Below are 27,228 nucleotides of genomic sequence, written 5' to 3'. Positions count from 1 at the left end.
TTTTTTTGCATCCATCTTGTGTGGCCTCAACTGACTTTTCCGTGGGTCAGTGACGTTTGGGCCCCCCCACTCAAAACAGGTTCCCTGCCCTTCTCAGAGACAAAGACAATGCAAAAACTTTTTGTGTTTGACATAGTACTTTATTTAAAAATGAAGCCTGGCCAACAAACCCCCAGTTGGGGCCAAGTCCCCATCTGGCCACAACATCATAACACTCCTGCACTCCCCTTTCCCCCAGACCCTACATCTGAGCCTATCAAACACTGGAACCCTCTGCCCTGAGCCCTTCACATACCCCAACCCAAATTCCTGAACCCTCACATCCAAAAGTCTGTGGCTTTCTTTGTACCCTACCCCTATATCTGACCCCAACACTGCCTGGCCTGGAGCCCCCTCCCCAAGCCAGCGACCCCTTATCCACATCCTCTTGCATCCAAATTTCCTCCCAGAGCTTGTACCTCTCACCCTTCCCACACCGAAATCCCTCATTCCTACCCAAGAGCCTACACATCCCGTCTCAACCCAGCGCGGTTACGGCTAGACTGCAGGAGTTTTTCAGGATTCCAGAGAGATCCCAGGAAAAACTCTTCTGCATCTTTTAGTGGAAGAGCAAACATGATCTTTCAGTCACTCCTATATTCCTCTTTCCACGAGGAATAAGGGAACTTCTAAAAGAAGGTTTTATTCTGACATTTGGTCCAGTATAGACAGGCCAATTGTTGGAAAAACCTCTTCCTACAGAAGAATTGGGAAGAAAAGCAGCAGTATAAGGGTTGGGGATAGCAAGTGATGGAGAGGAGGAGATTAGAGAGGGCGGGGCTTCAACAAAGGGGCATGGCGGTAGATCTTGGCTTGTTCTGTCATTTAAAAGGTGATCTTGGGTGTAAAAAGGTTGGAGACCACTGGTGTACAATAAGTGTGACCAAACAGGGAGCTAACACAAAATAGCTTGCATTTTAAATTCCCACATTCATTTCACAATAGTTTCCCTGTGTAGACCAGCTTCATAGAAACTTGAAGGTAGAGTTAATTTTTCATCAGTGTATAGAAAATAGTAGAAATGAAGCAAATGGATTTCTTACATAGTTTTGGTCAGTCTGACATACTGTAATGTCATGGTGTCCAGCACACTAGCCATATGTGGCTCTGTGGCCGGGTAAATGTAGCTAGTTGGCATGAACAATGTGGCTGTTGGACCAGTTAAATGTGGCTAATTCGCTTCAGAACTGGTTGGACACCATGGCTGTAATGTTTATGCCTGTTTCAAACTCCTGAATGAGTGTTTATTCTGTTTCACTTAAATATTTAAAATGCCTCTTTCATTTAATGCCCTTCTAATAAAAAATAAACTAAGTGTAATAATGCAGAACAAATGAGGTGTAAAATCTGTTCTGCAAAATATAATCCACATGTTTAATAGAAATATCTATCTGTATTTTCTGCATATAGTATATGATAGTGCAGCTGAAACCTCTAATTGGAACCCTAGAAAACAATATTTGATTCAAAGAGCAGCTGTTTGTGAACGGTAGTGGGTGGTGGTGGTATTTAGACTATAACATTTAAATCTGCCTTTCATTTCATATCCTTTAAGTCTCATTCTTAACATCTATTGCTTACTGAGGTATCCCATAATAAATCTCACCATACTAACCTAACCACAGATCCAGTAGTACTTAGTTGTCAGTCCCTCAGTCTACTTGAATCTTAAAAGCCCTTCTATAAAGATGAGTTAAATGTGACTACTACTTTAATTAAAATGATAATGGAAGTCCATCAGTAGATAGCAAGCCACAGATAAAATCTACCTGTAATATAGTTTGACATATCGGTTTGGCCTTAATTTTTTGACTTCACAGGATCTGAGAGCTTAGTAATTTTCTGATCCATGGCTCAATACGTACTAGCGTTTCCTGTCCATGGTTTTGGAATGGCGATGACTGTACTGCTGGTGGACTGCCCTACTCCTGTTATTTGCTGCCCCAGTGGGTGCTGTTTGAGAGAAACTCTGGCTTATCAGCACGCTCGTCCCATAGTACATGCAGCCAGCATTGATGTGGCAGTAGCGAGCTGGCAGAGCAGGGCACTTTTGATGCTTCAGTGCCAATCATGCAGGCAAGCAGCAGGAGAACTGATTTGATTGAGGTCAAGGAAGGACCTGGCCTGTACCCAACATTTGTAGTTGGCTTGGGTCAAGATGCAAGGCTCTTGTTTGGGAAGCCGGCTAGAGGGCCGCCGGCTAGTGGGCCGCTCCACGTTATTTATCAAACGGCTCCATAGCCACAGAGCCTTGCTTCCATCTGCTCCAGTTTGTTGTTTCCAGCCCAGGGAATGGAGGGTGGGGGGGAGATGAGGGTTAGATGAGGAGCAGGTATCTTGAAGAGTTGGACTGAGATGGAATCCAGTTTTGTTCCTGAGGTTGCAGGTCTCACCTCACAGCTGTCAGTCTTCCTTGTGATGGAGGAATGATCTCCTTTTTCTGATGAAGGGAGTTGGGAGCAGCAGTTTACTCCTAACTGGTTTTGAGCGGTGAGTTTGTCTGATAACGCAGGAGTTTCAATTGGGGAGCAGGTCTCCAGGCTCTCTCATTGCTGAGTCTGGGCAGACAGGTATCATTAGACAGATAGACAGGCTATCTTGTCTTCAGAACTTGGTTCAATGCAGAAATTTTAATCCTATTTCCTTTTCTCTTCATGCCCTCTTCACTTAAGGATGCGAGAGGGGAATTCCCAATGCAATAGCTGCTGTGGGCAGAGCCAATATACTTAGGTAGCTATAGCTGCCTGAGTGAGCAGTAGCTAACACAGCTGTAGACAGGATTGAAAATTGTGAGAAGTGGGACTGATGTCAGTGTGTTACCATCTCTTATCCCCTAATTCTTGTCTGCCACTACCACACTATATGATGAGCTGGTCTGACCATCATTAAACTCATCCACAGAAATGCTTCAAGTCAGTTAAGTTTGGGGTGCCCTGCAAAGAATCATCTGATGAGTTTGATGTATTTCTACAGAAACTAAATGAAGTACTCTCTCTCCCTCCCCACCCAAGATTTGAATTTACTCACATCTGTAGAAATCTCCCACTGTTCCCTATATCTCTGACTACATCTTTGATAGTTATGTCTTTGTACATATTGTCAGGCTGACAGTATGCAGCTTCTTTTTTCATAGCTAAAGAAATAGTGATTGTCATTGTTTTTACACTGGATCTTGTTACAGAAAGCTTTATCCAGTGCAGTTTTTTTTAAAAAGAGCATATTCTTACTTGCATTTAAATACTTGCATGCAGATGTGTCTCTGCAGTCATAAATGGTTGAGCATTCTCCAGCTTAAAAGGATATTGTCTCAGAATAAATGCCCTAAATACCAAATAGCTTTGTTTTGATGCATTGCCCAGGCTATTCTTCGATGATTGTTAGAGCTGGTTGTTGTTTGCAATTGAAGCTTGAGACTATTTTTAAATGTAAAAATTGTTTCCATTACTGCCTCTCATCACTTTTAACCATCTAAAACAGTGGTAGGGAACCTGTGGCCAGAGGGCCATATGTAGCCCACTGGAGTTCTGTGTATGGCCTGTGAGACATTTTACTCTGGTTTCTCATGCATGAGGTTGCCAGATTCCACTGGTTTCCTACCCTTATTATTGAAGTGACATGCATGTAAAGCAAGCACACGTGAAGTGTGTGCTGATTGCTTACAATATTGACTGAGAGAGCCATGTACTCACTTAGCATCAGGTCAAAGTGCTACTACCGTTCAGTCACCACAACATGCAAATTCTAGGCACTCAAATGCAATTAGCAAAACTACCCAGTCCAGGGAGACCGTCTTGGTTATGACAATCTCGTGGCCCACTGACTAACCTAGATTGCCAATCACTGATTTAGAACAAAAATTTCCACATCAAACGATTTGTAAATGTTTCTATATTTTTGACCAGCTTGAATTACTTGTCACATTTTTAGATTGGCAAAACAAAGGCTTAAGCAGGCAAGAAGTGTTTCTAACTTCTTATTCTAATTGAAGCAGGGGTCTTGAGTTCTCCAAACTTTTTGGAGATTGCATTGCTTGATGATTGCATTGCTAAGGGAGCACTGTCTGTCTTCCTCCTTCTAAAAGGAGAGTGGGTATTCTCCCATAATGAAAGTTTTTTGGGACATATCTTGGTCTTCTAGTGAGAACAGCCTGTTTTCGTATGGAATATCTTGACCTGGACCTGTGCATTGCTAAGGGAGAATCTACTGTGGTTTTAAAATTTTTATTTTATTTAATACCTTAATATTTCTATGAATGGGGAAAACCATCATGCTATATAAATGGTTTATAGGAAGTTGCTTTTAGTTTGACAATCATCATTACTGAGAATTGTAAGTAAGGAAGGACATCTGTTGTGTACATATGTCATTTGCTTAACTTGAAGTGCATCTTGACTGTTGATGTAAAGTGTTAAGTAGGTGCCAAATTAGCATTTATATTTTTATTTTGAAAACCAGAAAATAATTCTAGCAATATTATTTAATACAGAATATCTGAAAACGGATAAAACATAGTATAAAATTTTCCCAATAGTAAAGTAGTGGCTGAGGTATGTGAGATGTTAATGAATTAAATGTGTTAGTATGGGATCTTTTAATAGAAAGATTCAAAGGCCTTTTAATATAATTTTTTGCACCCTCCTTCCTTTATTCAGTCCATATAGAAACTAATTCAAAGATTTCTTGTTACTCGTCACAGTAATACAGGCAGTCCCCGGGTTACGTACAAGATAGGGACTGTAGGTTTGTTCTTAAGTTGAATCTGTATGTAAGTCGGAACTGGCGTCCAGATTCAGCCGCTGCTGAAACTGACCGCCAGTTCTGACTTACATACAGAATCAACTTAAGAACCCCAAGTGTCCCCAAGTCAGCTGCTGCTGAAACTGATCAGCAGCTGATTCCAGAAAGCCCGGGGCAGAGCAACTCTGCCTCGGGCTTCCTGTAGTCAGCGCTGGTCAGTTTCAGCAGTGGCTAAATCAGGACGCCTGGGGCAGAGCAGCTGGGGTGCTGCCGGGTTGGTCCAGTAGCGCCCAGAGCAGCGCTGCGGGACCAACCGGCAGCGCCCCAGCTGCTCTGCCACAGGCGTCCGGAGAAAAGCCTAGTCTGCTGGGGGGGGGGGGGGCATACTAGCTGCCCCCCCCCCCCCCAGCAGACCAGGAAGACGTGGGCGGCGGACCGAGACGCACCGCGGTCCCGCCGCCTGGGTCCTCCGCGGCTTTGCTCCCAGTCTCCCTGGTCTGCTGGAGACCAGCAGACCAGGGAGACGGAAAGCAAAGCCTCTGAGGGCGCCGGCACTGGGACAGCCACGGGGCGTCTGGGCTGTCCCGCTGCCAGCTTCCCCTGTGGCTTTGCAAAGCTGCTGGGAAGCCGGCAGCGGAGCAGCCCAGGCATGCCTGGACTGCCTCGCTGCCCGAGGCCCCCCCCCCGCAGCTTTGCTCCACTGCCGGCTTCCCCGTGGCTTTACAAAGCCGCCGGGGGAGGGGCTGGGGGGCTCGGGCAGCCCAGACGCGCCTGGGCTGCCCCGCTGCCCGAGCCCCTCCGGGGCTTTGCTCCGCGTCTTCCTGGTCTGCAGACCAGGGAGACGCGGAGAAAGCCCCGGAGTACACGGGCGGCAGTACCGCGAGGTCCCGGAGTCCGTGTACTCCGGGGCAGCCCCGTTCGTAACTGCGGATCCGACATAAGTCGGATCCGCGTAAGTCAGGGACTGCCTGTAATCAGTTGCTAATTCAAAATTAAATATAAAAAATTCTGTCTTTGTTATCTGTGCAGATGGGAAGAGATTTAGAAAACCCAACTGGAACATTTGCATGCATTTATTTTAAAGCTATAGACCTGGCTGTGATTCTCCCTCCAGAAGAAAATGATTCCAGAGCTGAGAACTTCCTTTGCTCTGCCCTGACAGTATTACCTTCAACACTGACTGTGTGTTCTGACTACTTGAAACTGATAACTAACTAGGCTGAGGTGGCTTCAAACAACTCTATTCACAGGGTTGGTTCGAAGGGCTTTACATGCAATCAACATCTTGTATTACACTCAGAAATAGACTGAGAGCCAACTCAGAGCTGGTGAAATAAGCACTGTCTGGCTGGCTTGCTTCTAAAAGAAGAGTGGGTATTCTTCCATAATGAAAGTGTTTGAGTAGTTTCGCTATAGGTTGAGCACTTCTTAAAATACTCCTACTGTCTGGAGGTGAGAGGAGCACAGGAGAGGATGTGTAGAAGGAGTTTGAGTATCTGGGTCAGCGAAAATGGGAAGGCTCTCTTGATGATGCGTCTGCAACCTGGAAATCTTAGAGCACCTTTGGGTCCAGTAAACCCTTTTGATTACAAATCGTTGAGATAAGAGAAGCAATACTATTTCTGTTCAAGTAGCAATCATGACGTTTCCTCTTCCTACCAGCGTAATAGGAATTTCCATAACAGATCAGGCCAGTAGTCAATCTAGAGCCCTATGCCATGATGTGATGTAGTGGGCAGGCCATACACTCTGGGCATCCACTGGTGGCTGTGTTTGGGCTGGGGGTGACCCCTACTGGCTGGTATTTGTAGCACTGCCCAGCAGGATGGCTGCCTAATGTCATGTAGGCAAAAACCCAACCTGTCGGATCGGTTGAGGGCAGGGGTTGAACAAAGGAAGGGAGGTTTTGGGGGAAGGGGCAGTTGCTGGCTGGGAAACATGAAGGAAACAGTCTAAGCTGAGAGCCTGGGGGAGGGGAGGGGCAATGGACCTCCTAACCCAAGGGGCCTGAAGCACCTGGGCCCTGACTCCTGTAATCATATCACATCTATGCTGTGCTGTATCCTGGAAAAGCAATAAACCCTCTCTATTCTACTGGCTGGCGGAGTCTGTTTTTGCTGCTACGGGGCTGCAGGATCAGGGAGAACCCCAACTCGCTGTCACACGTGGAAAGGAAGAAAATCTTGTTTGTCAGGATAGCATGGTAATTGGTACTGACCTGGTAATGATTTCTGAATTCAGGTATCTCCATATCTCTGAGAGGCCTCAACTACATTGAACCAATAGGGTGATGTGATAGAAATCCAGGAGAGATGTGAGAGTCCTTGCAGAAGAATTCAGTTCTTCAGAACCCTCGCAGCCAGGAGTGAACAAAGTCTTTATAATTTGTATGCAGTTTTCTTCATTGACCCAAAAAAGTCTCCTAGCTATACTTCCAGCTTTGGTCACTAGGATTCATAAGTGTCTAACTTGTTTTCCAGAATTTTGCGAAGAATATTTTTGCAATTCTTCAGTCGGTAAAAGCCAGAGAAGAAGGCCGTGCACCTGAACAAAGACCTGCACCAAATGCAGCACCAGCGGTAAAAAATAACTCTTCTTATTATGGACCTTCAGGTAGAAGCCCCATAGCTGAGGTTGAATTGAGTAAAGAAGGGCAAGAATTTTTCTGAAACTATTCTTCATTTGTTTGGTGCTAATTAAAAAAAAAATGTGGTAAATTCTCATGCAAAACTTTTCCATAGACCATCTTTACCTTAAACTGTTTAACATGGTTTTGGAGGAGTTAGTGTTTCTTTCAGTCAGTCAGTCTGTTACTTAAAGACTGAACAGTTAATAGCAACTTTTGTATGTACTGAATATTTGCTAACATTCTACATCTACTTGGAAGAAGTGTAATAGATGAGACTGTCACCATATCCAGCAAAATGTCTTGCTAACAGTATTTTGATAAAGTAGCAAAATGTTTAAGAATCTAGAACATGACTCGTAAGCAGCAACAGATGCAACCAGTTGTCTTATACCTATATCAGATCAAGAAGATAGATTTACATTTTTACTGGTCAGGTCTATCTAGACCTAAGAAAAGCAATTGTTTTCAATTGTCATCTTTGCTTTTGTTTTATTAAACTTAACTAAATTCTTGAACTCAATGGTAACCTGCTATGAAATCTAGTTAGTCTTGCTTCAACTTATTTTGATACTTCTTTGTTAAATGTCAACATATCAGATTAGATTGGCAAGATCAATTTCAATATTTATTGCTTGCCTTATGCTGAATTTCATATATTGTTCATGGATTAGTCAGACATACTGTTCAAAATGACTGTAATTGTGTGACTAAGTCACCCATGAAAAAAGATGCATGAAGTGATATTTAGTGCATCATTAGATGGCAGCATTTTGAAAGTCTATTTTACATGCCTTTTCCCCTTCCAGTTCAATGTTCTATAAGTCTATCACCTCTTCAAATCAATCAATCAGATTTGTAGGGGAGTCTTCTGTGCATGTGACTGAAGGATCTATGTTATCAGATGACAATTCATTCTTGAGTCCCAAGATGTTAGCAAATGAATGGGATTGAATTATGGATTTCATTCATTTTGCTCAGTTAACATGGCTTTCTGTTGTTATTTCTGTGTTGCTTCTTACAGTTGTCAGTTCTCCAGATTTGGATTAAATATTTCTGTAAAAACTATTGTTTCAGAAAATGAAAATATTTGAATTAAACTTGCAAGCTATGTAACTGCTGTACCAAAGCTGTAAAGTCAGTTTACATACAGTAGTTTCCAAAATTAAAAAGCTAAACTGTTAATCAGCATACACTTTGTGATGCAGTGGCTATCCTGTTTGTTAATTTGTTTTAGGATCCCACTTTACGGAATAAGCAACCTATTCCAGCTGCCTACAACAGATATGATCAGGAAAGATTTAAAGGAAAGGAAGGTAAGTTGATCTTTCAATAGTAATTAGTATTAAAGAAACAGTACATTTAACAAGTGAAAAATGAAACTGACCAGTCTGTTTTCACTGTCAAAGCTGAATAAAATTCAAAGTATAAGCCCATAAATGATCAGTTAAAATGTTTTCACATAGTCCCTGGAGAGTAACATAAGGTAGGAATCCTATTTATTAACAATTATTTTTTTTAGCTTTTATCCTTTAAGAAACAAATTGTCTGTCTGCTTAAAAACAAAGCATACGGCTACATCTAAATGACAAGCCTCTTCCAAAAGAGGAAATGCAAATGGAGTGCTCATTTGCATATGTTGTGCTCTCATTTGCATTTCCTCCTCTAATCCCTTTTGCGCAAAAAAGCGCTGTGTAGACGGCACCTTTTTGTGCACAAACCCCCTTCTGCACAAGAGCCGTTTTTCCTGAGGAACAGCTGTTGCACAAAAGGGGGGTTTTGCACAAAAAGGCACCATCTACACAGTGCTTTTAGTGCAAAAACCTCTTGTGCAAAAGGGATCTCAGGAGGAAATGCAAATGAGAGCGTGGGATATGCATATGAGCGCTCCATTTGCATTTCCTCTTTTGGAAGAGGCTTGTCATTTAGATGTAACCTACATGTTAAATACTCTTTTTGGTTGAGTTTCAAGGCAGAGACTTTATGTATAGTGTAACTAGTTTCAACTCAGGGTCTAGGTATGTATTTATTAGTCAAGCCAATAGTTAACTTCAATATTAATTTAAAAAAAATCTGGTAGAGAACCCTTTAAATAGTATGCCCCACATTTAAAGGGAAGAAAAAAATCTTTTTTTTTTTTTTTTTAAAGTGTAGGTTGTAGGTTCTTCTGTTTCTAATGGAAGCCTCAAATATTTTTGAGCCAAAACCATGCTATGCTCAGGTCCATTCTTCTTTCTCCTTCCCATACTCTTTATACACTTCTCTGGCCCCACCATTTAGCACTGCTTTAGTGCTCTCTCAAAGGCGGTGTATTAAGCAAATACAAACAGTGTTATCAAATTACAAAATAAGCTAGAAAGACTGGGAAGCTTTTGTCATGACAGTCACTTCTCAAATTACTCGAAGGGGTAGCCTTGTTAATCTGTAACTGAAAAAACTTAAACTGAAGAAGTGGGTTGTGCCATGAAAGCTTATTGTACCATCTACATTTTTTTTGTTAGTCTCTAAGGTGATGAAGGACCATTTGTTGTTTAAATTTTCTCAAATTACAATAAGTAGTGTGCTTTCACATGTGCAAGAAAGAGCCTACTATAACATCACCAACTGTGCACAGACGAGCCTTTTTTTTGAGACTATTCATGCAATATGGAGTATGTAAGATTGCTGATAAGCTCTAGTTTCCATAATGTGATTAAATTTGTGTAAACATTTATGGAATTAAATTCAGCTTACTTGTCTTTTAGGCTTTCTCCTTTTCTTTACTCTTACAGTTTTATGAATCTGCAGATGTATTTCTCCGTGTGCTTGTTAATCACTTTGTTTAGATTAAAAGCACATGTGATAGAATTAAAAGTTAAAGCCTGTTGTCATTGGCATACTTTCATCCCAATCCCATTGTCTTTATTTATTCCTTGCATCAAGGAAAACGCTAAAAGCAAATGCAGGCATGGTATTCAATAGTTGAATCATATATCCCTTAGAGAACTAAAAGGACAATGCCAGGTTTTCCTGCTTGGATTCTTATTTCTAGGTTGCCCTTCTAAAATGCCCAGAGAGCTATTTAAGAAGGGGGGGAAGGGAGGGAAGGAAAAAATAAAGCTGTATTGTATTCTAATATTACACTTACACTTTTAGCATCTTTTTTTTTCCCCCAGGATTTCAGGGATTTTAATTTATAACTTTCATTCTTTTAAAGATTTAAACACCTGTTCATTCGTTTTGTTTGCTGATACGGTGATGGAAATGGTAAATAGGTTTTTGAGAGGCTTTGTATTGTAATACGTCATTTTAAATTGGTAGGAGAAAAAAATGCATAACACTTAAAACGGACATGTGCATTGATGTGGCTGTGTGGTCCGTTTTCACAATGAAAACCTCACCTTTTTGTTTAAACTCCCACTAATGTCCTTTGCTTCCATATTACAAATTAAAGTTCTTCAGTAAGCAAATTGTTCTGATAAACATCTTCATTTAAAAAGTGAACATATTTATGGTACTCGCAGGTGGATTAGTAGTTAATGGTTGGTTGGATGGAAGGAATGGAAAAGAACCACTAATACCATTGGCAAGAAAAAGAAACCAGAAGAATTTCTCCGGCTGTATACCAGTTAGCTATAAAAATACAGTTTTAAATAACAAAATTGGTTTCCTCAAGGGAATGTAATTTCTATAGGGCAACTCTCAATAATGAGAATAACAGTTAGGCAGTGTTGCATTTGTTAGGCAGAATTCAATATGGGATCACCAGTTTGGAATGCATCTTTAGACTGTTATGTTCACTACTCAATCTCTGTATTAACCATAATGGTTGAGTATGTAATTATGAAGATGGCATTTTGAGGATTTCAAATGAAAAGGTAAGTACTATTGTTGGTGTTGGCTATTAGAGAACTAACATCAATTGAGAATCTTAGTAAATTAGGCAAATACTTAGCTTTCTCATGCTGGTGAGGGAAGTCTACTGCTTTTCATAAGTTTAAATGCAGAAGTCAGTAAATGAAATGAATATTAAATACTGCTAAATACAGATACAGCTGCAGTACTTATAACCACTGTTCTTGTCACCTAAAGTTGTACTGTACAACTGGCATCCCCTTGATGAAACCAGAGGAGTGGGTTTTCTTTGGGGACCTTTAGGAAATGCTTTTCTCTCTAGTGATGTGGATGGCGGAATACTGAAGAATACAGCATGTTCATCAAATCTAGAGTGTTTAAAAGAAAATTGTAACACAATTTTCATCATTTGATTGAATACAAACTATGGCTACTTTTTTTTTTTTTTAAATTTCCCTATTCTAAAAACTGAAGTCAGAAATGTCTTTGTGCCTGTCTCTCCATTCAAGTACTCCTCTTAAACAATAAGAGCTAAGACCAAGGTTCCCTCTAAGTTGTGCTGCATCATGGCCCCTCAGCTGCTTAATCAGCCCCACCCAGTCAGGAAGCTCTGTGTGCGGAGCCCGGAGCCCCTGGTGTAGCGGGGCTGATTAAGCAGCTGTTAGATTGTGGGAACCTTGGCTAGGACCATCAAATTGTGTATATAGCTCCCTCTTATTATAACTTAAGGCAAGGTAAGGGTTTGGTTGTGCCAGGAAAATGGTATGTACCTGGAATGGGATTTCTGTATGCTTTTCTGAGAAGCAGACACACAATCACCAGGCAGGTGGAAGGGGCTGGCTGGGGATGCCTCCCACCCCCAAGTCATCCTTTAGAGAGGGCAGGGGAGGCCTGTTCCCTCCCCATTTAGAGAGGAACGTTACAGGCCATTCCCCTTCATCATGGAACAACGGGAAAGTACACGGTTTGCTCCATTCCTCATTCTGGCAGGGGAGTGCAGGGGGCAGACAATCCTGCACCTGCCCAAGCCAGGAGATATACACCCTTCCCCGGCTGTGCCTGCTGAAGCTTCAGTATCCATGAAAAGTAGCTTCTCACCTGGCCTGAAGTTGCTGCGGTGAGAGGGGCAGAGGTAGTCCCCGCTCCCTGGGGTAGCCTGCGTACCAAAGCTCTCAACCCTGGCCGTGCTCAAGAGCAATGTTTTAAATTAATCATGTATATTTTCATTTTATTTTCCAAAAAAGCAACTATTAATTTAGTTAAGGACCCAGGCCACATGGGGTAAATCTTCTAGTAACCAGTAAAGCAGTCATATTGTCAATCACATCTCTGCAGCTTTGCATACGCAAAAAATTCTCTGCAACTCTTTAGATATGGTCTGTGTTCCTTTGTTTAGAATTTCTTAGAAATTTTTGTACCCTGCTCTGACATTTTTGTAAACAGGTAGCGGGCAGCATGCCCAGGCTAAAAGCAACTCTGTTCTTATCTGAACTCCCCTCTTTGATTTGATTCAGTCTGTTGTTCTCCTTAACTAACCTCAGCTTGGCATGATAAACCTGACCAGAATTCATCTGTGACTGAGCACAGATGTCTGCTTGTGTAGAGCAGTTGGTAGTGTCAGTACCTTAGGGAATTGAGTAGAGCCCCATCATTTTCCCAGGGTTCTGCCTTTGCTTGGTAATGTATACACCTGGGATAGGTCTACAGTACAGAGAAGATAGAAGCTGCCACTGTTGATCTTCCAGGGTTCTAATGAGCATGTCTAGTGAAAACATGCTAATTCAAACTGAGAGGGGCACTCCAGTTGATGTCAGGAGTCCTGCTTCCACGAAGAGTAAGGGGAAATTGAAGGGAGAGCATGCTCCTTTCTGCAGTGCGGACAGAGCCAAAAGTTGAATTAAAGTACTTCGATTTCCGCTACGCAATTAATGTAGCTGAAGTTGTGTATCTTAATTCGACTGTATCCCGTAGTGTAGACATACCCCTGGTTCCTGTCAAGTGCTAGTGGGAAGGGGTGCAGCATCCTCCTTGTTACAGTATTTGTGGGCTTTAGAGCAAGTTTATCCTACCAGCTCTGTGACTTAGTTGACCTGTTCGGAGCCTGTGGGGGAAATTGTACTTTCATCTCCACCTTCATTCATTGCCTAGTGATTGGTAGTGCTGATAGTTGGTTAATGGTGGACTTTCTCTCCTGGATTTGGGTTAGGATGGACTCATTGCACATTTGGACTGATCTTTGTGGTTTTATCATCTTTGCCAATGTATGTAGTGGAGGGTGGTGATGGTGTCTGATGTTTTTTAAAAGGGATTGCAGGTGATCAGTACAGGTCAATTGAAGTAAGTAATGGTGCAGGGAAGGATAGAGTTCTTTCACTCCCTGATTTCTGGACAGCTGCCATCTGCCTGGGGCTGTTTTTTTGAAGACCACCTGATCTTGCAACCTTTGAGATAGAATGGCCTTTGGCTCTAACATGAAGAAAGGATATGTCATCCTAAATTTTAAGTTTTTTTTTTTTTTATTGTAGGAAGAAGAGTAGAACACTTAGATCTGGGCTTTGTCTTCATGCAAATTTGCTAGGGGACTGTTCTGGTTTAAGCTCTATGAGGTAGTTTGAAGAAGGGAATAGGGAACAGTTCTTCCCTTTTTCTGTTCAGGTTACAGTGAATCACTTTTGCCTTTTAAATTATATTTTGTAGTGTCTTATTTCTTGCATTGTTTGTTTGTATCAGTGTAGAAATAATATATTTTATATAATAGTTTTTAGCCAAGAGTTCATTTTTTTTTTTCCTGTTTAATAAAGTCTTGTTTCTATGACCGGCTGTATACTAATTCTTAAAGGTAAAATATATGCCAAAAAAAGTGAGGAATGGAACAGTTTGGTTTTTTGGGGGGTAGAAATGATAAGTAAAAAGGGAATATGCTGCCTTGTTGACTATTTGCTGTAAGTGATGTTCTTAAGTGCATTGTGCTTCTGAGCGGGAAAGGGGAAAAGTGGCTGCTATTTGGTTGTGAGAATCATTTTTAACTTTTGTGAAATTCCTTTCTGCTAGTATTAGGGCAATTACTTGGATTCTTGCTCGTGCGAGGTTCATATTTTGAGGCAGAATTCTCTTTACTTAAAAAAATAAATAAATAATTGAGACCCCAAAAAGTAAATGGAATCCTAATTATTTTGGACCCATTAGAAATATTGATGACTGTTTAAACTCGGGTTTGTGATAAGGATGTTAAGTTGTGGTTATCTAACTAATATTATAGTTGATACAATTTGTATCTACTACATGATTAGTCGATAAGGACTGCTATGGACAGCTGCAGCCAGGAGCTGGCTTGAGCCAGAACTGAGCAGTCCTGGCTCATGCCATCTCTGGGAGCCACCTGCATTGCGCATCTGCCTTGCGCTACAACATTTAAGTGTTGTAAGAGCTACTGGGCTCTTACTACATTTAAAATGCAGAGTGGTCCAGATCAGCACAAGCCAGGACTGCTCTTCCCACTGAGGCTATGTCTAGACTGTAGGCTTCTTTTGGAAGAAGTCTTTTCGGAAGAGAGCGTCCACACTGCAAAAGTGCATTGAAAAAGTGATCTGCTTTTTAAACAGAGAGTATCCAAACTGAATGGACACACTCACATGTAAGTTGTGATTACTATGGGCAAAATGGCCACCAGGGCACCTGTGCCTTTTCTTTCGTCTTCTTGCAAAGGAACTCCCTCTTCCCCATCCACATACGCCTTTTTCCGAAAGAGCTTTTTCAGAAAAAGGCTTCTTCCTCGTAGAGAGAGGTTTCCCAGCATCAGAAAACCCCCTCTGTTCTTTTGAAAGAACGCAATTGCAGAGTGGACATAATTGAAGTTTTTTCGGAAAATCAGCCATTTTTTTCAGAAAAAAAAAACTCTATAGTGTAGACATACGCTGAGTTCAGCAGCTCTTGTTCGTGGCAGACAGCCCTGTCTTCCATGAGCAGGGGCTACTGCCAGAGCAGCCTGTAATTGCTGTGGATAGGGCTTGGCGGCAGCAGCAGCAGCTCCTGTCTGTAGGGCACCTTCTCCTATCCTCCCCACTGCTGCCTCTTGATAGAGGCAATGGGGGGTGGGGGAGGAGAGGCGGCACCACGGAGATGGTACTGGGGGAAACCAGCTTTTAAGTCTGCTTATCCCGAGCACTGGCTTCTCCTCCCCCACCCCCGCTGCCTCTATGGGAGGCAGCAAGGGGGAGAGTGAGTAGTCGATACTCCAGTTGACTATTCGCTTACAACCCTAGTTGGTGAATAAGAGGAAGTGAATGCAATAAGCATAATGTGTGCGCAGAGACCTTTGAGGCAGTTCACTGCATTCTGAACCAGTTGCTGTGAAAGTTCAATGTCTGAAGAAGTTTAAAAGATTAGTACATTGTAGTAGTTTGGGGTATGAAGCAACACTGCATGAGTGAGTGAGGTGGGATTATCATCAACTAGGATGAAATGCAACTTTATACATTGTTTTTTCTGGCATTCATTAAGTCCAGTAGGCCTCTTCATACCAGGGATGTCAGCTATCGGGTAATTGAATAGTTGTATAACTGCACAAAATATTGTTGGTTACGTGACTTTCTGTAGGCCCTGGGGGCAGGGCCGGCAGCCAGTGTGTGCTTGGCCCCACTCCCAGTGAGCACCTTACTACTCTGTGCTGCCTCCTCTGTATCAGAGGCAGCAGTGTGGAGTGGCACGCGGAACCGGTCCGTGAAAGGAGCCAGTTTAAAAACCAGCTCCCCTCATGGAGCAGCCTCTGTCTGCAGGGAGTTTGGACCCTTTGTGAGCAGGGGCTGCTGCTGAGAAGCAGTCTCTGCTTGCAGTGGGTCCAGGCTTGCCGTGGACAGAGGCTACGCCGTGGAATGCAGAGCAGCTTCTGTCCGCAGGTTGATGGTGTCAGACTCTTGTAAAGTATTTTCCTATATTAGTATAATCACTGTCTTGTACAGACTTAATATCAGCCACCTGTACAGCAGTGCTTGCTTTTGCCTACCTCCTAGGGTAAGGGTGGGCAATAACTTTTGATGGGGGGGCCACTCCAAGATTTTAGAAAGTGGTCAAGGGCTGCACTTTTCCATGCTATTAGTGGAGAGGGTGCGGGGTCTGGGATGGAGCTTGGGTGCAGAAGGGAGCCTGGGGTAAAGGACTGGGGTAGAAGAGGGAGACTGGTGTCTGGAGGGAGTTGGGATGAAGCAGGTGGTTGTAACCTAGGGCAGAGGACTGGAATGCAGGGATTTGGGATGTGACCTAGGGTAGGAGGGTCTTGTGATCTGGGGCCCGAGATTGGGGTGCCAGATCTGGGAGGTGTATGGGTATAAGAGGGGGAACAGAGGTTTTGGGTATGTTGAGTGGGGGGAGGGGGGGAGCAGAGAGTTGGGGCAGGAAAGTGCTTGGGTACCAGAAGCAGGCTATGGCCAAGAGACTTACTTGTCAGCTGCCAAACTAGTAGGGTTGTCAGATGCTTTCACCAAAAATCCCGATCGTAGCAGGAAAAAAACTTGGTTGAGCAAAAAAAACCAAAACAACAAAGAAGGAACAAAATAAGTCCCTGTACTCCTCATTTTCCCCATACCAGACACAGCAGGGGAATAATGTCCCCATCGGCCTTCCATCCGAGAGAAACATGTTACATGTCCGGTATTTTCTTTTTTCTTTTTTTTAAACCGGACAGGGGCCAGAAATAACGAATATCCAGGCGAAAACCGGACACCTGGCAACCCTACAAACTTGCCTGCCTGCCTGAGCTTAAAATGTTTCCTGGTCACCCTGCCTGGCCATGTGCTTCATGAATAACCGAGCCCAGGAGAAGGGGTGTGATTCTTCTTAGCTGCCTGTTATTCTAACAGGCAGCTCCAATTGGCCGGTGTCTGCCAGAAACTGGCCAATGTGAATGTGCTGCGGGTGGGGCATCTCCTAAAACTTCCTTCCTCTCCTCCAGTTATCAAAACAGAAACTGAGCCCTGCAGCTGCTTTTCTGCACCAGGCTGCGGGGGCAAGTTGGGGAGCCCGCCTGGGCTTTCCTGCTGCCTCTGCGGGCCGGATTTGGTGGCTTGGCTTGGGCCGAATCCGGCCTGCGAGCCATATTTTGTCCAAGACTGTCCTAGAGGGATCACTCTAGGAAATGATCCCTCAAAATGATCTCTCAAAAATTGAGATGTCCATGTCACTAGTGATTTTGTTGCATCTTATAAGTATGCATACAGGAGTCCCTAACATGTCTTTTCAATGTCAGGTTGTTGGTTATGGGATTGATATTGAATCCAAGTTGTAATCTGTTAAGTATGAAATACAACAATAAGTGATATGGAGTTAAAACACATAAAAATGCAAACAGTAAAATTCTTTCTCCAGTATCTGCTGGTCATTTTACACCAGTGTGATATCAATATTGATGTTTTTTGTTGCACAGCATTAACATTTGCATTTCCTGACTCTTGCAGTATTGAACTACAGTTAGATGTATGCTAATATAGCTTTTTGTATTTAAGTTTGAAGACATGGGAGGGAGTTTGTTGAAAGGCTGGAGAAGTGTCAACCTGTTCTTTCAGGAGGCACTGGTACCTACTTGAATGCTGTGCTGATGCTCTTTTTATAATTTAACATTGTTTAACAGCAATATTAATTCATAAAGGCACAAGAGAAGTGTTCATGGAAATTGTGTTAACTGAAATATAGTTAGCCACAGAGCCAGCTACTGGCTTTCACACTTTTTTAGAGTGGGCTTGGAGAATACCTTCTCATCTCTTCTCTAGCCATGAATCCACACTGGGAAAACGCTAGCCAGCCATTTCTTTTGAAGACTTGGACACTGAGTCTCGTGTATGGCTTTTTCAGTACAAAATTTTGAAAAATTTGGAGGAATATAATCTAATCAAAACCCATATAGGGATTGAAGAGACATTGTTTTTGTATCTTAAACAGCAGAGACTACAGATAATTAGTAGTTCCACACTGGTTCTCATTTACAAATTGGGAATTGTTTTCCCCTGTACCATACAGTGTACATAATATGTGTGGCTTAAAATCAAACACAATAGTTCTTCAAATTTAGAATGTATTAAAGTATTTTTGTGCAATGTACTGTTTTTCTGAGGTACTTATAAATCTAAAGACAAAAGGAGATACTTTATTGTATCACATTAAGATGGCCTTTGGTTATCTTTTTTTTTTTTTTTTAATTGAGACCTTATGAGACTTGGGATTCTGGGAGGGAGTTGAAGGAAGAGAAGGCTTATTGCTTGGCCTTGAGGCACAGTATTTCTCTCTACCTGAGCCATGTAACTTCCATTATCATGAATGATGATTAACAATTGTGGCAGCCCTCCGTCCTCGGCATTCAAAGATTCCAACCCATGTTGGTTCTATAATCTATTCTCAGTATGGCGTCTTCTTGAGTGGGGAAGATTGAGACTCCTGGTGGCTTCTCAGATGCTCATAGCTTTATAAAAAGGAAATGTTTACATTCTTAGTTCTTAAGCTATTTCAAGACCTCAGAGATAATGGAACATGGCTTTACATCTTTAAAAACAAAAAGCCCTGTGGGTTTAGCAGAGCATGGTAAAAAAACACTGACAAATCTTTAGGCAAAACACATCAACCCTTGACACAGTGGAAATAATTTTTGGAAATGGTAACCATCTGATTAAAAAAACCCCAAATCCTTCACTGTATGATGTACCAAACATTCAAGTAGAAAATAGGTTTCAGCTGCAAAAACAGCTGAGAAAGACTTCATAGCTATCAGCAGATAAATGTCTATTGCTCTGTCTTTTGCTCTATAGTGTCATCTTAATATTCTGCAGGTCATGCAGCTTTCATGCCATTCTTTAAACTAGTTGTGATTCTGTCCTGTTTTTAACAATTTACATCTGACAGATGACCTTTAACATTTTGATTTTATTAAAAATAAAAGGCTGATAGAACTGCATATACATATTTTTTCTGTTGCAAATTTTGTGGATGAAGTCAGATACGACAGCTTGAATGTGAACTTTCAAAATGACTGTATAGTGCAGCTCTTCTCACTTTGGGGTGGGACTCCGTTTTAATGGGGTTGCTAGGGCTGGCGTTAGTAAAGAACAGGTTAGGAACTATTTAGAAAAGCGAAACGTACACAGATTCATGGGTCCAGACTTAATGCATCCGAGGGTACTGAGGGGGTTTACAAATGTCATTTAGGAGCCTTTGGCCATTATCTTTGAAAAGTCGTGGAGATCGGGAGAGATCCCGGATGACTGGAAAAAGGCAAATATAGTGCCCATCTTCAAAAAAGGGAAGAAGGAGGATCCAGGGAACTATAGGCTTGTCAGTCTTCCTTCGGTTCCTAGAAAAATGGAAGTACTTGGAAGAGAGGAAAGTGATCAGGAATAGTCAGCATGGATTCACCAAGGGCAAGTTGTGCCTGACCAATCTGATTAGCTTCTATGATGAGGTAACTGGCTCTGTGGATATGGGAAGGTCAGTGGATGTGATATACCTTGACTTTAGCAAGGCTTTTGATATGGTCTCCCACAATATTCTTGCCAGCAAGTTTAAGGAATGTGGATTGGATAAATGGACTGTAAGATGGATAGAAAGCTGGCTAGAAGGCCTGGCCCAGCTGGTAGTGATCGATGGCTCGATGTCAGGATGGCGGTCAGTTTCTAGCGGAGTGCCCCAAGGTTCGGTTCTAGGACAGGTTTTGTTCAATATCTTTATTAATGACCTGGATGAGGGGATGGATTGCACCCTCAGCAAGTTTGCAGATGACACTAAGCTAGGGGGAGAGGTAGATTTGCTTGAGGGCAGGGACAGGGTCCAGAGTGACCTAGACAGAGTAGAGAATTGGGCCAAAAGAAATCTGATGAGATTCAACAAGGACAAGTGCAGAGTTCTGCACTTGGGACGGAAGAATCCCAAGCATAGTTACAGGCTGGGGACCAACCAGCTAAGTAGTAGTTCTGCAGGAAAGGAGCTGGGAGTTACAGTGGATGAGAAGCTGGATATGAGTCAACAGTGTGCCCTTGTAGCCAAGAAGGTTAATGGCATATTAGGTTGCATTAAGAGGAGCATTGCCAGCAGATCCAGAGAAGTGATAATTCCCCTTTATTTGGCTCTGGTGAGGCCACATCTGGAGTATTCAAAAGCGACGAGGAGTCCTGTGGCACCTTATAGACTAACTGAAGTGTAGGAGCATAAGCTTTCGTGGGTAAAGACCCACTTCGTCAGATGCATGCCTGACGAAGTGGGTCTTTGCCCACGAAAGCTTATGCTCCTACACTTCAGTTAGTCTATAAGGTGCCACAGGACTCCTCGTCGCTTTTGCAGATTCAGACTAACACGGCTACCCCTCTGATATCTGGAGTATTGTGTTGAGTTCTGGGATGTGTACGAATTGGAGAGGGTCCAGTGGAGGGCAACCAAAATGATTAGGGGGCTGGAGCACATGACCTATGAGGTGAGGCTGAGGGAGTTGGGTCTGTTTAGTCTGCAGAAGCGAAGAGTGAGGGGGGATTTGATAGCAGCCTTCAACTTCTTGAAGGGAGGTTCCAAAGAGGATGGAGAAAGGCTGTTCTCAGTAGTGATAGATGGTAGAACAAGGAACAATGGTTTGAAGTTGTGGTAGGAGATGTCCAGGTTGGATATTAGGAAAAACTATTTCACTAGGAGAGTGGTGAAGCACTGGAATGGGTTGCCTCGGGAAGTAGAGGAGTCTCCATCCCTAGTGGTGTTTAAGTCTCGGCTTGACAAAGCCCTGGCTGGGTTGGTTTAGTTGGGATTGGTCCTGCCTAGAGCAGGGGGCTGGAGTTTATGACCTTCTGAGGTCTCTTCCAGCTCTATTGTTCTATGATTATCTTTTGCTTGGTGCTGGACCAGGTAGTTCCAACCTGTACCGAATTTGACCAACTATACAGATTTTCTTTTGTCTGTTGCTTATATCATATTAGATACTTTCACGTTTTCATTTGCAAAGGCAGATATTTAGTGTCTACACCTGTCAGCCATAGCAATGTGCACTTCTTGGATAGACTAATGGTTCACTTATCAGTCAAACTAGCTACTATTTTGATTTCCATATGGTATAAAATGTAGGAAGGGAAAAATCATAATGTTCTGATCCTAGTTATATTTGGATGGCTCCAGAACAGTCTGCTCCATTGCTAAATTTGTATTCATTGAAGCATCCACAAAATACAGCGAAAAAAGTAAATGAGTGATATGTGGCCCATAGTGATTATGTATGAATGCAGTATTCCCATTATTTAAAAGTAAATAAACTGAATTCTAAAAGAGCACTTCTTAATCAAGTACAGGCAGTCCCCGACTTACGCGGATCCGACTTATGTCGGATCCGCAGTTACGAACGGGGCTGCCCCAGAGTACACGGACTGCGGGACCTCGCGGTCCTGCCGCCCGTGTACTCTGGGGCTTTGCTCTGCGTCTCCCTGGTCTGCAGACCAGGAAGACGCAGAGCAAAGCCATGGAGCGGCTTTGCAAAGCCGAGGGAAAGCCGGCGGCGGGGCAGCCCAGGCGCGCCTGGGGTGCCTCGCTGCCTGAGCCCCCCCCCCCCCCCCCGCCGCTTTGCAAAGGCTCGGGGAAGCCGGCGGCGGGGCAGCCCAGGCGCGCCTGGGGTGCCTTGCTGCCCGAGCCCCTCGGCGACTTTGCAAAGGCGCGGGGAAGCCGGCGGCGGGGCAGCCCAGGCGTGCCTGGGGTGCCTCGCTGCCCGAGCCCCCCGGCGGGTTTGCAAAGCCGCGGGGAAGCCGGCGGCGGAGCAGTCCTGGCGCCCTGGGCTGCCCCGCCGCCGGCTTCCCCGAGCCTTTGCAAAGCGGCGGGGGGGGCTCAGGCAGCGGGGCACCCCAGGCGCGCCTGGGCTGCTCTGCTGCTGGCTTCCCCGAGGCTTTGCAAAGCCGCGGGGGAAGCCAGCAGCGGGACAGCCCAGATGCCCCGCGGCTGTCCCGCTGCCGGCATCCTCAGAGGCCTTGCTCCCCATCTCCCTGGTCTGCTGGTCTCCAGCAGACCAGGGAGACAGAGAGCAAAGCCGCGGAGGACCCAGGCGGCGTGACCGCGGTGTGTCTCGGTCCGCCGCCCGTGTCTTCCTGGTCTGCTGGGGTGGGGGGGGCGCAGCTAGTATGCCCCCCCCCCCCCCAGCAGACTAGGTTTTTCTCCGGACGCCTGTGGCAGAGCAGCTGGGGTGCTGCCGGTTGGTCCCGCAGCGCCGCTCTGGGCGCTACTGGTCCAACCCAACAGCACCCCAGCTGCTCTGCCCCAGGCGTCCTGATTTAGCTGCTGCTGAAACTGACCAGTGCTGACTACAGGAAGCCCGAGGCAGAGTTGCTCTGCCCCGGGCTTCCTGGAATCAGCTGCTGATCAGTTTCAGCAGCAGCTGACTTGGGGACGCTTGGGGTTCTTAAGTTGATTCTGTATGTAAGTCAGAACTGGCGGTCAGTTTCAGCAGCGGCTGAATCTGGACGCCAGTTCCGACTTACATACAGATTCAACTTAAGAACAAACCTACAGTCCCTATCTTGTACGTAATCCGGGGACTGCCTGTACAACAAACCACCAACATCTTTGAGTTGCATGTAACCAGAAAAAAGCCCTCTTCTCTCACTCTTCTTCAGAGGCAAAGAGAGTGCAATTTTTCCATGGAATTAATTATCACAAAAGAGTTAACGAGCTGGCATTTGTTCTTTTTCCTGTGAGTAGGACTGATGGCACTTAAAGAATCCAGTAAGCTTTTTCCAGTGCCGTATTCTTTTGTGGATACTGTGTGGGAGGTGGGGAGTAGCTTTTTACCCTAATGGAAAGAGAGACTTGTGTTTGGGTTGAATAATTCTGGCGTAGGAACGCTGGAAGCAGCTAACTCTAGAGAGAAGGTGTGTTGGGTCCTGTGAAATCTTATGATATTAACTAAGAAACATTTTAGTACAAATTTTGAGGTTTCGCGGGCTCTTCATAATACAAAGTGTGTTAGAACATTGTTGGGAAAACAACTACATATGCTTTGAAACGTCAGTTTTCAAACTTTTTTTTTCTCATGACCCAGTTGAAGAAAATTGTTGATGCCTGCGACCCAACATAATTTGACTAGAATGTGGGCTCTGGGATGGCATGGCTGAGGATGAGAGCTTTGGGCTATAGAAGGGGGCTCCAGGTTGGGCGGGGGTGCAGTCAGGGCTGGGGCAGGAGGGTCTTACCTCAAGTGTCTCCTGGTCAGTGGTGTGGATGTAAAGGCAGGCTTTCTGCCTGTCCTGGTGCTACAGACCATGCTGTGCCATAGAAGCAGCCAGCAACAGGTTCCAAGCTAGTGGGAGAGTGAAGCTAGTGCTCAGGGCAAGGGCACTGTGCAGAGTCCTGTGCATCCCCCCCCTTGCTCTCCAGGAGCCAGGCTTGCTGCTTCTGGGGTGCAGTGCAGACTGACATGCCATCATGGGGAGGAAGCTTGCCGTAACACCCTCCCACTGATCACTTTGCAGCAATGAAGCCCAGTACTGGGTCATGACCCTAGTTTGAAAACCATTGCTTTAGAAGGTATCAGCTCATTAAGAACTAAATTTTCATACCCTGTACAAAGGCAGAGTATAGAATGTGTAAAATGGGGGAAGAGATGAATTCTCAACTAGAAGCCGGAGTGCTGAGAAACTGTGCAGCTACTTGGTGACTCTTGCTGCAGTTTGAGGTATAGGAAAGGATTAAGGGACAAGGATGGTTTATATAAAATACATTAACACTTATTTTTAAATATTTTGAATTCTAATACAGTATTGTTAATAAATTAAAACCTTGTGTTTCATACTTATGATTGGAAGTTTAATTATTTACCATTTGATTATTTTCTTTTTATCTTTGTACCACATTGTCAGTGTGATAGTTCCCCCACCCCAGGCTTTATAAAATCAAGTTATGAACATTTGTGTTCATAATTAAAAGATTCTTTGGACAAAATACCTCATGTATCCTATCAATTTTTGTGTCTCATTCTGCTGGATCTCTGTATCTTATTTTGGTGTATGTATTATTCTTTTGTGTAAAGATGAAGTATGGATGGAATAGTTTGTTTTAAATGTGCAAATGAAAGCCATCAAAGGTGTTTCCCTCACTGTCTGGGTGATCACCTGTAAACAACCTTTTTTTTTTTTTTTTTTTTTTTGTGTCCTTTAAGTCTTAAGCAGTGATTGGTCTTAGGAGGGCATGTGATCACCCCAACTGATAGGGTCTAACCAGGTAATTTTCCATACAAGGTGAGGGACAGAACTTCAAATTCCCACCCAAAGTGGAATCTATAAAACAGTGGGAAAGTAGCTGTTCCTTTGTCTTTGGCTGGTATGTCTCTCCCAAGAGAATGAAGCAGAGACTGTAGGGGAAAAAGAGCTTCTCTGGTTTGGAGTCTTGACAGGAATAATAACAGTTTTAGGGTAAGTTTATAATTAGTGTTAGAACTAGCTATGCATTTTTTGTTGTTGTATATTTGTAATTCACTTTGGTCTGCCTGTTTTCACTTGCAACCACTTAAATCCTACTGATTGCACCTAGTAAAATCACCTTTATTTGCTATCAAGCCCAGTGCATATAATCGTTTCCTGAGGGAGCAATCACTGTTTACATCCTACTTTCATTGTTAAAGGGGTAAACCTGAATGATTTATTTGGGATTCTGATCCCATTTAGGGAGTGGTTTCCCTGGAAGGCTCCCCAAGGGATCTTCTGTGACTGCACCCTGTCACAGTCAGTACTATAGATAGAAACATTATCAGTGTGACTGTTGAAACAAAATAATTAAGCTCAGGATTTTCAGAATGACTAGGAATCATGTGTCCATTTAAAGTGCAGAGCTGTCCTGGCTCATGTCATCCCTGGGACTGTTGTGTGTCTGCCTCCTCTGCCCCCCCCCCCCCCAAATAGGGACAATGCTGGGGGGGGCGGGCTTTTTAACACGCGCCTCCCAGCACTGGCTCCTGCTTCCTCTACCCCCCCAACCTTGTTGCCTCTGATGGGGAGGGGGGGGAGAGGAGAGAGAAGGGACTAATTGAGTAGTGACTTGACTACCTGATAAGTCTAGGCTTACATCCCTAGGCAAAAGTAGCCGTCTGTCCGAAGCAAAACACTGAGAGTTATAATGATTACTAGCTGTGGTTTTTAACCAGCGTGAATCATAAAGGGAAAATTCCTAGTTCTCATTAAAGTTTATGACTAAACTCTCTTGAACCTCAGTGAAACTAGGATTTTATCTAACCGGTCATAGGTCGTATTTAGAACCAAACAGAATAGTAATTGTGACTAGTGTAGTTAAAAAATTTAGTGTGTGTGTATATAGGGTTTAAAATACCAGAGGAAAGGCATTTTTTTCTCTCGAAAGTGACAAGAAAGAAATTTCTCCTATGCTGCTAGTTTAAACATAGGCATTATTCTGATGCTTGCATGTTATGACTTACAAAAGACTCTCTTACTTTATAGAGACGGAAGGCTTCAAAATTGACACTATGGGTACCTACCACGGAATGACTTTGAAGTCTGTAACGGTAAGTTAAAAGTATTTTGAAATGTAGTGTGCCTCAGTGACAGCATATATGAATGTTTCAGCTTTACTTTGCATCTTCTCTCATCAAAAAAAAATTATCAGCATTTATAAGAAGTCAACATTTAATTTATAAGCAGGGGAACGCAGTGGTTCTGTATAAACTGAAGAACTTTTTTTTTGTTTAAATATATTTGGAACCCTGAATAGAGGCCAACTGTTTGCCTACATTACAGAGGAGATGCCAGAATGGTTATACTGGCAGACCCTCCTAGTGGATATGCAGATGATATCATCATTAATTCTTTTGCCGGGATAGTATATAGTGGTTCCTCAGATGAAATAAGCTATACCAGCAAAAGGTATTTTTTGTCAGTCTAACTGTGCCTGCTGATCCCTGCAACTACAGTCACTCCAATTAACATAGCTATGCCAGTAAAACTTTGAATTATAAACTTGGACTATTGCATCATGTCTTACTTTCTATTGGAATTTAATTTAGTGGTGGTATAGTTTACTGACCTCTGCAATACTTTTCTAAGCTTTTTCCTCTATCTAATCTGGTGCGATGGATCATTTGTACCAGAAGACTTGATATCTTTTTTTAATGTGCCTTGCTATACATAAAGATGAAAAAGCTGAGATACCCAAATTTGACTTTTAGGTCATGTTGGTCTTAAGTTGCGTACTAATATGGAAATCACTTAAACATTCTCAAACAAATGCTGTTTTGATCTGCTTATAAATAGGACAGATACTACAAAACTAACAGGCATCATTAATACTCTTTTGCCATCTGTATACCTATATAAATGTAATGAATAGAAAGCACTATACTTTCTTCTAAATCTATATACCTATTTCTAGTGTGCAGTCCTAATTTGAATATAAAATGCCTAGAACGTAAATGTTTCAGTACCAGTTGGTTCCTATTTAAACTTTTCCTTTGACTGATAATACTGTTGCATCATTACCCTTCTCCAAGCTGAAAACACTGGCATTTAGTTCATTTGTTAATATTTAATTTTAGGAAATGAACCATCTTGGTGTCAAATCTGCATTTTAGTTGAATTCAAAATTAAGTGGGGAGGAAAGGAACGTAGCTGCTTGAATCAAAGGGATTATGTTACAGTGGTGCTTGTTAGTGTGGTTATGGTAAAGGATCTAGCAGCATTATGTTACTAAATGCAGATTTTTTCAGGGTATAATGTCAATTTCAAATTGTCATGTTATGACTTGGCAAACAGGTTACCGGTACATTATCCTGTGGGGAAAAAAATATAAAAGTTTCTATTCTATTATTCAGAGCTTCAGATAAACTAGAACTTAATTAAAATGAGAAAAAGTACAGTTAGTCTGGAAAGTGATTCTAGAAATAGAAAAGCTTTTTTGTTAATTACCTCACTAATACATCAGCATGGGAGCTACAAATTTTAATTTACTTTGAACTGAAATAGGCAATCTCCATTAATTTATTTATCTCCTAGAAC

At 43.0% G+C, this 27,228-nt stretch overlaps 1 protein-coding gene across 1 annotated transcript in view; it reads left to right on the top strand.

The window, feature by feature from the left end:
- Positions 1 to 27,228, top strand: part of CDC73 (cell division cycle 73) — a 164,960-nt gene that overhangs the window by 31,478 nt on the left and 106,254 nt on the right. Inside the window, exons 8-10 of the mRNA XM_075936731.1 lie at positions 7,257 to 7,355; positions 8,640 to 8,718; positions 25,678 to 25,742. Of these exons, the coding sequence (XP_075792846.1) occupies positions 7,257 to 7,355; positions 8,640 to 8,718; positions 25,678 to 25,742 (243 nt within the window). The remainder of the gene's footprint in view (positions 1 to 7,256; positions 7,356 to 8,639; positions 8,719 to 25,677; positions 25,743 to 27,228) is intronic.

Source organism: Pelodiscus sinensis, chromosome 9 (genome assembly GCF_049634645.1).
Source record: "Pelodiscus sinensis isolate JC-2024 chromosome 9, ASM4963464v1, whole genome shotgun sequence".
Taxonomy (NCBI): Eukaryota; Metazoa; Chordata; order Testudines; family Trionychidae; genus Pelodiscus; species Pelodiscus sinensis.
Note: the sequence above shows the minus strand (reverse complement) of the source record. Positions and strands in the feature narration are given on the sequence as shown.